Source organism: Mesoplodon bidens, assembly GCF_964165515.1.
Source record: "Mesoplodon bidens genome assembly, chromosome: 17".
Classification (NCBI taxonomy): Eukaryota; Metazoa; Chordata; class Mammalia; order Artiodactyla; family Ziphiidae; genus Mesoplodon; species Mesoplodon bidens.
This window is the reverse complement of record NC_138174.1, coordinates 67,237,565-67,248,670: the sequence shown is the minus strand read 5'-3', so window position 1 is coordinate 67,248,670 and position 11,106 is coordinate 67,237,565. Positions and strand designations below refer to the sequence as shown.

Here is an 11,106-nt window from a genome sequence, read left to right as displayed (position 1 = left end):
TATTCATTAAACACACTTTGTAAATATCTCTCTTTCTAATCGTTATTCAAATCTCTAACATTTCCTTAAAAAGTCTTTCTGTTTTAAAGCTTCCATAAAAAGAAATTGATCAGGGAGCTATATTTGAATTAAGACATATTAAATAGATGACAGATACATATCACGCTGTGTTTAACAAGAGTTGTACAAGGAGGCGGGTTCCAGATTCCGCACAGCTCTGCTGCACCATTATTCACATTTTTACAGCCTTTCCTTCATGCCTTCACCCATTAAACCATTAAATTTCAGCAATTCAATAAAACAAAGCAGTTATAATTTTGAGGAAAAGCTATTCTGAAGGAGGTAGAGGTACCCATTTTATTGCACAATAAAAATGCTCAACAGTCTATATTAAAGGCTAGGTTGGGTTTCTTTTCTTCTTTCTTTATTCATTCTTTCTGTTTTGTTTTGTCTTGAACTTATAACCTGCAGGATTGAACGCAAAGTTGCCATTATGGAAGTATTGATGAGTATTGCTAAAAAAATTCAAATAAAGGAAATATTTGAAATGTTCTGAGAGGAAATGAAGACAGTGGTGACAATTGCACATATGATGCTTTCTCCATAAAGCATTCATAGAGATGACACAGTCCTCTCTCCACCTTGCCTAGGTGGTTTGAGACCTTTTAAGTCTTTGAAAATTGTGGAAGGACTCTTCCTCTCCAAATACAGATGTGGATTTTGTCATTGTTGTTTATTAAAAACTTTTCGTTGTATTTGCACTCATGCCTCTCTTATTTCCCCATATTTGAGCTTCGTGAAACTTAAAGAAAATGCCCATTTGAAATCTGATTGTACTATTTTCTTTGTTTGCTTGTCAGTTTTATAAGAGAAATGACATTCCCAAGGTTCACAGGGAAATTCCCTGTTAAACATTGTTAGCACCAGTGTAAATGGGCTATCGAATCAGCTCTTTTGAAAATAATTCTTACCACTTCTCAGGACGATCTCGCAGATGATGGCTTTATCTAGTCTTTAAAAAAAAAAAAAAAACTTGGACAGTAAACGAATTAAGCTGCTAACATGTTTTACTGTATCCTAAAAGAAAAAAAAAACTACTTTTTAGTCATTATCCTTTTTTTAAAAAAATAATTTTACTTAGGGCAGCAAAATAAAAATTAAAAACCCTGAGCTTAATTTTTGAGCATCATGGAACATGGCAAACTTTTAAGGTGTTTTCTTGTTAAAGCTGGAGTGACACTCTGGGACAGTAAGGACCCTAAAGTGTGAGGGATGTCATATTTCTCCGCGCCCCCCCCAAAGTGATGCAAGGACCTATTTCTCTTTTTAAACAGATTTGATAGCAGCTCGCTTGTAAAGGGATGGGGCTCACTTTTTTTTAGAGTCAGTTTTTATGGTTTTCAAGTAAAACATCTCTCCTGCTAGATGAGCTTATTAGAAAATAACAGGATAATCGATATAAATGTTATATATAATACACTGTTATATATAACAGTATATAAATCGCAAAGATACTGATCCAATAAAATGATTGTTTTATTGGATCAATTCTAACTTGTGGTCCTTTCAAAGAAACTGAGGCACCCATGTGGAGTGCGTTCGGGACCGGAAGGAGAACTTCTGCTTAAAGGATATCGTTTATTTAGCCGCTTCCCTCTGGAGAGATGCTGTTTGGCCTGCCCTGCCACTGCTATCTCCGAGAAGCAAAAGTTAGAATCGCTGCCCGATGTTTCTTGCCCCCGGTAGATCTAATTGGAAGTGGCAGATTTAGAACCGATGAGCAGTGAGATTACACTTCGAGCCAACTCCTTTGAACCATGTTGAAAAGGATCCCATGAGCTAAAAAGTCGAGGTAAAACGGTTCCTTTGGGGAAAGATTTATTTTTACTTCACCTGGTGTTTTGCAACCAATAGGATTTTAATATCCTTCCTCATTCCGTCTACTGTCTGTGCGCCCTCTGTGAGCGCTCGACAGATTGAGTGTCCTTCCCAAATAAGAAGTTTCTAGTATCACCTCTACGAATAGGATGACGGGCATACATCTGTTCACCCTCCTCCCCCAGTCAGCAGCCCGGAGCTCTTCCAAGGGAAGGGACGCTGCATGCAGTGAGCGAAGGCTTTTGAATTTGGGGGCTCCCCCCGCCTTTTGCTCCCCGGGGGGGTCCCCAGCCCAGAGCCTCCAGGCGCCCTTCGGCCGCGTGCCGGCGCATGTTCCCCGCAAGGCGCGTCATGGGAACGCGGGGCGCTGCGCGCGCAGGCCCGGCGCAAACTTTCTGCAAGTACAACTTGGGAATCCCTGGGGAGGCGGGGACGCAGGGCTCCGGGAAAGGAAGGGGCGCGAAGCGAAAGCGAAGGCGGCCGGGAGCACAGGGGCGGATGCCCGCTGAGCCTGAAAGGGAGCCAATCGGTCAGCCGCGGCTGCTGCCAATCACGCGGCTCCCTCCAATCCCACCCTTGCTATTTCCAAAATCTCGGTCCCACTGCGCAGCTGAAATGTGGTGTTCGCTCTGCCAATCGCTGGAGGACAGAGTGGGAACGGGAATAAGCAGAGTTCGGAGGCCAGGACAAAGAAGTTAAAGAGCGCCTAACATATACATGTTTTTGAAGGCGGGCAGAGGGAAAAAGGTCCCCCCAGTGAGGGTCTGTGAGTCTGATTGTGTAGTTCTGATGGAGACCCCTTTGAGCAAGAGGAACCCGCCAGCGCTGAGATTAGCGGATTTGGCAACGGCTCAGGCCAGGCCACTTCAGAATATGACAGGCTTCCCGGCGCTGGCCAGCGCGCCCGCCCACTCCCAACTCCGCGCCGCAGCCGCGCACCTCCGCCCTCGGGACCTGGGCGCTGACCCCGGCGTGGCCATCACTCCGCTCGGACCCGAGCACATGGCCCAGGCGAGCGCGCTCGGCCTCAGCCCTCCCTCCCAGGCGCTCCCGGCACAGCCCGAGGCCCCAGCGGCCGCCGCCCGCGCTGCAGCCTCGGTCTCGCACCCGGGAGCCGGCACCTACCCTGGCGGCGGGGGCAGCGGTAGCGTGCAGTCCTCCGCGCCCGCGCCCCCGCCCCCAGCCCCTCCTCTTCCTCCCTCCCGTTCACCCCCTCCCCCTCCTCTTGGCCTCTCGGGCTACACCACCACCAACAGTGGCGGCGGCGGCAGCAGCGGCAAAGGCCACAGCAGGGACTTCGTCCTCCGGAGGGACCTTTCCGCCACGGCCCCCGCGGCGGCCATGCACGGGGCCCCGCTCGGAGGGGAGCAGCGGTCCGGCACCGGCTCCCCCCAGCACTCGGCCCCGCCTCCCCACTCGGCCGGCATGTTCATCTCGGCCAGCGGCACCTACGCTGGCCCGGACGGCAGCGGCGGCGGGGGCCCGGCGCTCTTTCCCTCGCTGCACGACACGCCGGGAGGCCCCGGCGGCCACCCGCACCCGCTCAACGGCCAGATGCGCCTGGGGCTGGCGGCAGCCGCGGCAGCCGCGGCAGCTGAGCTGTACGGCCGCGGGGAGCCGCCCTTCGCGCCGCGCTCGGGGGATGCGCACTACGGTGCGGTGGCGGCCGCTGCAGCCGCCGCCCTGCACGGCTACGGAGCCGTGAACTTAAACCTGAACCTGGCGGCGGCGGCGGCTGCTGCCGCGGCGGCCGGACCCGGGCCCCACCTGCAACACCACGCGCCGCCCCCGGCGCCGCCACCGCCGCCCGCGCCCGCGCAGCACCCGCACCAGCACCACCCCCACCTCCCAGGGGCGGCCGGGGCCTTCCTGCGCTACATGCGGCAGCCAATCAAGCAGGAGCTCATCTGCAAGTGGATCGACCCCGAGGAGCTGGCCGGGCCGCCGCCGCCCCCGCCCCCGGCCGGCGGCGCCAAGCCCTGCTCCAAAACTTTCGGCACCATGCACGAGCTGGTGAACCACGTCACGGTGGAGCACGTGGGCGGCCCCGAGCAAAGCAGCCACGTCTGCTTCTGGGAGGACTGTCCGCGCGAGGGCAAGCCCTTCAAGGCCAAATACAAGCTCATCAACCACATCCGCGTGCACACCGGCGAGAAGCCCTTTCCCTGCCCCTTCCCGGGCTGCGGCAAGGTCTTCGCGCGCTCCGAGAACCTCAAGATCCACAAGCGCACTCATACAGGTGGGTGTCTGTCCCCGGCCGCGCCGCCGCCGCCGCCTCCCGCGCCGCCGCCGCTTCTGCCGCTGCTTCTCTTCCTCCTCCTCCTGCTCGCCTTAATTTTTCCCTCCTTCTGCTGCTTCTCTTCGCATACGTATAACCCGGACATGTGACTTCTTTTTTTTCTCTCCCCCCTTTTTTTCTATGAATAAGTAATTCGATAGCACACACAGGCCCCGCGCTGGGTTCCCACACGGTGGAGTCTCCAGCGCTCCCGCAGCCCCTCCGCCGGGACCGGCAACGCGCTCCAGCCGCCGCCGCCGCCGCCCCGGAGCAGAAGCAGCCGCCGCCGGAGCAGGAAGGCGCCCAGGACGGTCGGCAGCCCCCTTCCGCCCGGCCCCGGGAACTTGGGGAGGGCGACGGGGAAGGAGGGCCGGAGCCGCCCCGGCGGCTCTTCCCTCCCCATCGGATGTCAGGCCCCGCGCGGTCGCCGTTGCTCCAAAGAGCGGGCGTGCGAGGGGCGCGTGGGATTTGCTGCGGTACTGGGGCCGCGAGGCCCAGCTCGGTGTGGGCCCTCCTGGAGGGGAGAGGGGGCCCTGTCCCTCCGGGGCGGGGTGCAAAATGCGAAAGTAATGCGCCCTCGGGCTTCCGGGGACCTTCCCCCTACACACACGCGCACACACTCGCTCACCGTTACACACACCACAATACACCTTCACGTGCACACACACATCACACGAACAACTTCACACACCCATATTCCCTCATACACCCCTCCCTCATCGCTGGGACGTCCTTGTGCCCTGATGACACAATCACACTCATTTACACACCTTCATATACACCTGTACTCACACGCGCCGTCACACAGTTTATCACACATGCCCTAGAGGGTGCTGGAGAAATTGGGTTCTGTCCTTTTAAGGAAGGTTCTCCTTGGAGGAGGACAGGGCGAGCTGCAGAGTCTCCCGCGGTCGTTGGGGCCTACCCCCCCACCGTGGGACTTGGGAGGAGCCCCCGGCACTCTGGGGAGCCCTCCCGCCCCCACCCCGAGCCCTGCCGTAGTGGGTGCCACGGCCGCGGCCTGGGGCGTGGGGTGGCGCCTGTGGGCCGTGTGCCCCTTGGAACAGACGAGCGCGCTGGGCAGAAGCGCTGATAAGCGCGAGCGCAGTCGGGATTTATAGGGACAGACAATATTACCCCTCGGAGGACACTTAAGTAACTGGAGTTTACATTCAGTAATTACTTGGTTCATTTATCGGCGCGGCGACGACGACGAGGCAGCTGCCGGGCGTGGGCCGCAACGCCTGGCCAGCGGCCGGGGCCGAGGCACTGGCGGAGGAGTGAGGGGGATCTGCGTGAGAGGCCGGGTCCGGGGGCCCGAGGCTGGAACCCCGGGCCTTGCTTCTGTCGCCGGTACCTGACTGGCCTCCTGCGGACTGGCCCGCTGACCGGCTGGGAGCGCGTTTTCCCCCGAGTTCCGTTTGCCAGCCCCTTTCTTTTCTAATCGGGATCAGTCCGACTTAATGATTTTGCCAAAAGGAAGCGTCCCGCAAGGCTCTCGTAAAAACCCCCTGGCCTGCTAAGCCAGCTGCTGGCCCCCGTGCCCAGCACTTGCCGACGGGACAGGGGCCTGGCGCTGTGAGCGGGGCGCGCGGGGCGCGGGAAGTGAAGCCGCCCCCAAAGGGAACCCCTAAAGGCGGAGCCCGCGACCTCGGGCCCTTCCCGCCTTTCCAGGCCTCGGAGGGGAGTAGATCTTCCCTTGGCGGGCGGGGGGGGCTGCCCGGAGCTGAGGGCCGTTTCCGCCCGGGTCAGGCAAGGACCTGGAAATTCACTGCGCGGCAGCTGACCAGGTGTCGGCTCTCCGGCCCCCGGGGACAGGCAGCCTCCCGCCCCCCTCGAGGGCGGGCCCCAAGGGGGCGTGCGCGCGTGCTGCCGGGGGCGGAGACCCGGGCGCCGAGGGAACCCGGGGCCGTTTTGTTTTCGGGTTCCTTGTGCGCAAGGTTGCATTCCCGCCTGGCTCGCGGCGGCTGCGTGGGCCTCGCCGGGTCCCTCGGGCAGGGATGCGAGCGCCCTCGCGTTGATGCTCAGACCCGCGCCGAGTGTTTTGGGCCGTCCCTGGGCCGCTAAGCCACTGAGCACTGTGTCCAGAGAAAGGCCAGGCCGGGCTCCCTGCCCCATCACAAGGCTCTCCCTTTTTGGGGGTTACTCGGGATCCCGGAACGGCTTGATCAAAGGGAATAATCCCCGGCCACTCCTGAAGGCCCATTTCCTGACCCACGTGCCCCCAATTCCATTTATAACCTTCCTCTGGGCTGGACTCGAGTTCTCACACATAGCTTCCTTCACTCTCTAAAACTCTGTAAGTAGTTAAATTCTGACGTGACCCCTCTGTCAGAATCTGAAATGTAAACACTAGGGTCTCTCACCCTTTCTAGGCAGGGAGAATTTGCTAACTGCCCCCCTCCCCGTACGTAGGCCCCCCTGAATAAAATAGGCCATTCTATCACCCTTTGCCTTTTTTCTACTTTCTTCTTCCATCTCTCCTTTATCCCTGCTTTTCTACCTTTCTTTCCACTCCGCGTCTGCCTTTTCTGGGTCTGATTCTTAATGCTTCTCTTTCAACATGTGCAGTGGTGGAGCCAGCAATGTCCAAACCGTTTATTCTGCACAATCCAAGATACTTAGCTTGTGCAGAAACATGAGAATTCTAAAAAGCAACATTGCACATTTGCATAGGGTGAATAAAATTACTTAAACCTCCATGTTGAAGAAAAGCTGATTATTTTTTTTGGAAGAATGCTATATTAAATTAGTATTATCCAACTTAAAGTGGAACGTAGAAATCAGGACAAATAACCAGTGTTTTGATAAAACTCGATTAACTGTTTTTGTTGCAGCCCCTCTACAGAGAATTTTTAAAGGTTACGATTATCATTGCATTATATGGTGTTTTTCCCTCTCTTTATGGCCCAAGGCAGGAGGTATATTAAATAATATAAATATGTTATAAATATTAAATGATAATATTTAATTTTGTTCTTAAACAATATTTCCAGGTAGTATATGTTATATTCCAGGCATCTGAATACTTTTCAGATGTGCTAACGTACTCTGGCATTGAAGCAATTAGCATTGATGAAATTAAAAAAGAGAAAATTACACTGAAATATTTGTACAGGAAAGTCCACCACAGAATTTATGTACACTAAGCTATCTTAATAGTTATTTGGCTTTTTAAAAAATAAATTGTCAAAAACCAAGGAAAAGACCATATCTTGTGTGTCACCAGAGTAGCTTTCGAAATGTAGAGAAATTCAACTCTATGTTTTAAATCATTTAAATATAAGGAATATATTTGTTATACCACAATATGTATAAGATAACATGTTCAGTTATGGACTCAAATACATCAAGTTCATGGATACTAAGGTGAGGGGGGAAATTCATACTGTTACCTGCTGTCTTCCTGTTTCTGCTTTTTAATACCAAGGTGTAGTGTGGCTGAATGTCTGCTTGTCTTACTGAGCACTTCCACTACCTGGACCTGGGGCCTGGTGTTGAAAGGCCCCGTGCTCGTGGGGCGGGTAGGGCAGCTTAAAGGGGCAATGGGCCCAAAGACTCTAGTAAACAGTCGATCTTTTCTGATTGTTAAACAATGTTAGAATAAGAAGTCTGCTTATGCCATCAGGGGATGCCAGGTTCTGGCTGAGGCTTGTAGTCTTTATTAACGTTTGTTAAGGTTCTGTTGCTCTAGGGTCTCAACTGCCCAGCAAGTTGTGAGGGAAGCTGGTACAACGAAGAGGGCAGCAGCCTGTTCTCTGCCCAGCTAGGCTTGTGAAAAACCTAGGGGTGGGATCATGTTTTTCACACATGTCTTTATTTCTGGAGAGAACAGGATTTTGGTGTATTTCCTTTCCTTTCCCATCAGTGAAATCCTGGGGAACACTCTGAAACAAAATGCCATTATTATAATTTTACTGCATCACCCCCAGTTTACTTTTAATTAAGAATATGTGTTTATCTTTTTTCTCTTTTTTTTTTTTTTTACGGTCTTCACCCAAGCTGTGGCTTTGGAAGTATTTTATCAGCATTTATCTTGACAGGGGATCGGCTTAAATTTTTGTGTGTATAGACCCTGAGGGGAGCAAGGATGTGGGAATCTGGGTCCTAGCTGGATTTCAGTGTTAGAGCCTGGACCATGCTCTAGCCATTCTCACCTCGACCCCTACGGTACTTCGGGGTTGACATCCAGCCTCTCGCAAGCCCCAGGTCCAAGGAGAGCCTCCAGGCCAGGGGACACCAGGCCCATCCCCGCAGTATCCCTTCCCGGTTGCATCCTGGAACATGGGAATTAGGAGTTAGGCTGGGAGTTGGCCTTCAAGAGGATGGGAAGATGCATCCTCATGTCTGCTCTAAGATTTCTCTCTCAAATGAGAGGTCTCTGAAAAGCACTTGTTAACCTTTCCTATGTTTTATTGCAGGGGAAAAGCCTTTCAAATGTGAATTTGATGGCTGTGACAGGAAGTTTGCCAACAGCAGTGACCGAAAGAAACATTCCCACGTCCACACCAGCGACAAGCCCTACTACTGCAAGATCCGAGGCTGTGACAAATCCTACACCCACCCGAGCTCGCTGAGGAAGCACATGAAGATTCACTGCAAGTCCCCACCACCCTCTCCAGGAGCCCTGGGCTACTCATCAGTGGGGACTCCAGTGGGTGCCCCCTTGTCCCCTGTGCTGGACCCAACCAGGAGTCGCTCGAGCACCCTGTCCCCTCAGGTGACCAACCTCAATGAGTGGTACGTTTGCCAGCCCAGTGGGGTCCCCACTCACCTCCACACCCCTTCCAGCAGTGGAACCACCTCCGAGTCTGACGATGAGGAGATGTACCGGAACTCTGAAGGCGTGCGGACCATACATTAGATTTTATTAGTAATAATAATAATAAGTACAATAATAAGTGGCAGCCCTTGGACCGTATCCTGACCTGAGACAACGCCGAGGCTGAGACAAACTCGTGACTCAGACTTGCCACCGGGTCTAATTAGCCCTATTTATTCAGTATGAAACCCTATGGTGTTTGTACATTTAATTAATTTAATTAAGATATTTGGGTGGTTTTTTTTTCCCCCTTAGAAAACAAACAAACAAAAAAACCCAACCAAGCTGGACTTGTGTGTTGCAGGGGCACAGGACTGAGAGCAGGTTGTACCACATGGAAAATGAATGGAGAGATGAGTGAATCGAGACACACACTGCCAATGCCATATATATAGTTTTTACAAGGGTGAGAGAAAGAGCGTTCAGTCCGAACTCAACACAGCACCAAGGAAGGCCCTTTGCATTTCCTGGAGTGCCTCACGAATGCCTTTGACACCATCATGGGCTTCTCTGGAGCCTCTCTGCCTCCTGCTTGGGCCCTAATTCTGCAAAGGCCTCTTGATTGTAAACCACACACTTGCTGCATTGTCAACAGATCTTGGACTGCACCTGTGTCCAAAAATATTTGTAAAAACCCTTTAAGTTCTAATACTTGTAATTTTTAATTCCCACTCTTTTATTACTGATCTCACCTTAACACAGTATTTTTATACAGGATTATTTCTTCAGTACCCTGCTTGTATGGTTTTTTTTTTTAAAAAAAGATGCAGCAACCTAGTACATCTCCATATATTGTGCCACCGTGATTGTTCCAGCAACAGTGGAGAGAAGAAAAAGCTGCTGTGGTAGACAACTGTGAAACTGTGATATTTTATAAAGTAGAAGAAATTCAAGTGCTTTCTTTTTCCTCTATCTTTTTTTTTTTTTAATCTGGAATCTCAGAGCCTGCCTCTTAACTCTGTCCAAACTTCTTGTGTAATAAAGAGATTATGTTTTAGGTCATAAGTTCTTTGGGATGCCAAAATTAACAGGCAAGTGTAAGGAGGTGTGATGTTGGCAACATGCCTATTTTGGGGGGAAGGCTGTTGTTTTACAAACAGGGCAATCCCTCTTTTATACTGTTGTATCGACCTTTTAAAAAATCTTTATTTTTCAGGGCCGGAAATTGCATTTTAATGCATTTTCTTCCACCTGAGCACACGCAACTCTCTCCCACTTGCAAATGACAATGTAGGATTTACATTAAAAGGGGAGGGAGTTGCTATACATATTAAAATTTTAAAAAGGTTTAAGTTACCACCAAACACTGATGAATGTGTGACCTTTGCCAGAGCTGTCAAGCTAGGACAAAAAAGGTCAAGGACCTAGGACAGTAACTCTTAGTCAATTTATTTTCGGTTGGTACAACACATCTCTGTGTGCAAAACGTAGTCCATCATAAACATCATACAGATATACTAAAGAGCACTAATTTATCCTCAGAGACCCTGAAGACACCCCCTTCCCAGGGTTTGTAGAAATTTGTTTTGTGTGCTGTGAGTGGTTGATGTACTCTTGTCGTTGTTAATAACTTGTATGTGGACACTATTTGTACAGTTGAATTAATTTATTTTAGGACATCATCCTTTTTTTTTCCTGGAAGAGTTCAAAGCACACCAAAGAATTATATTATACATTTTGGTGAAAGATTGTCATTTATGATCTACGATTTATTTTAAAAAAAGGAAAGAAAATGGGAAAATATATTTTTAAGCTTACTTGAATGAACAACGTAATGTGAAAACCAGGACTCTTCCTGCATGTCTCTTGCATTGTGTTGATGAGATTATATATAGTTTATAGATATATTCTATTACTAGTACAGTGCATGGTGCCGTCACTTTGAAAGCCTTTCAATGTTGTTTTCAGATTGTTACGGTGAGTATGAAACATGCAGACCCTCCTTTATAAAGAAAAAGACCATAAAACTTGAATATAAAATAATTCTACATTTTAAAAGTTTATTTGATTTTCATATTATTCACTTTCAAAGCTCTTTCAAATAGACAAAATAAGATGAGGTATGAACTTCGGGGGGATAATTTATGTATCGTAAACTTATTCGAACAAAATATTCCTGATTTATAAT

The 11,106-nt window shown here is 50.6% G+C and overlaps 1 protein-coding gene across 1 annotated transcript; it reads left to right on the top strand.

The window, feature by feature from the left end:
* Window positions 1–2,652: 2,652 nt before the first annotated feature.
* ZIC5 (Zic family member 5) lies at window positions 2,653–9,145 on the top strand. Its single transcript, XM_081214503.1, has 2 exons — window positions 2,653–4,117; window positions 8,578–9,145. The coding sequence occupies exons 1-2, from the start codon at window positions 2,668–2,670 to the stop codon at window positions 9,018–9,020; spliced, it is 1,893 nt and encodes a 630-aa protein (XP_081070629.1). The 5' UTR covers window positions 2,653–2,667; the 3' UTR covers window positions 9,021–9,145.
* The last annotated feature ends 1,961 nt before the right edge of the window (window positions 9,146–11,106 follow it).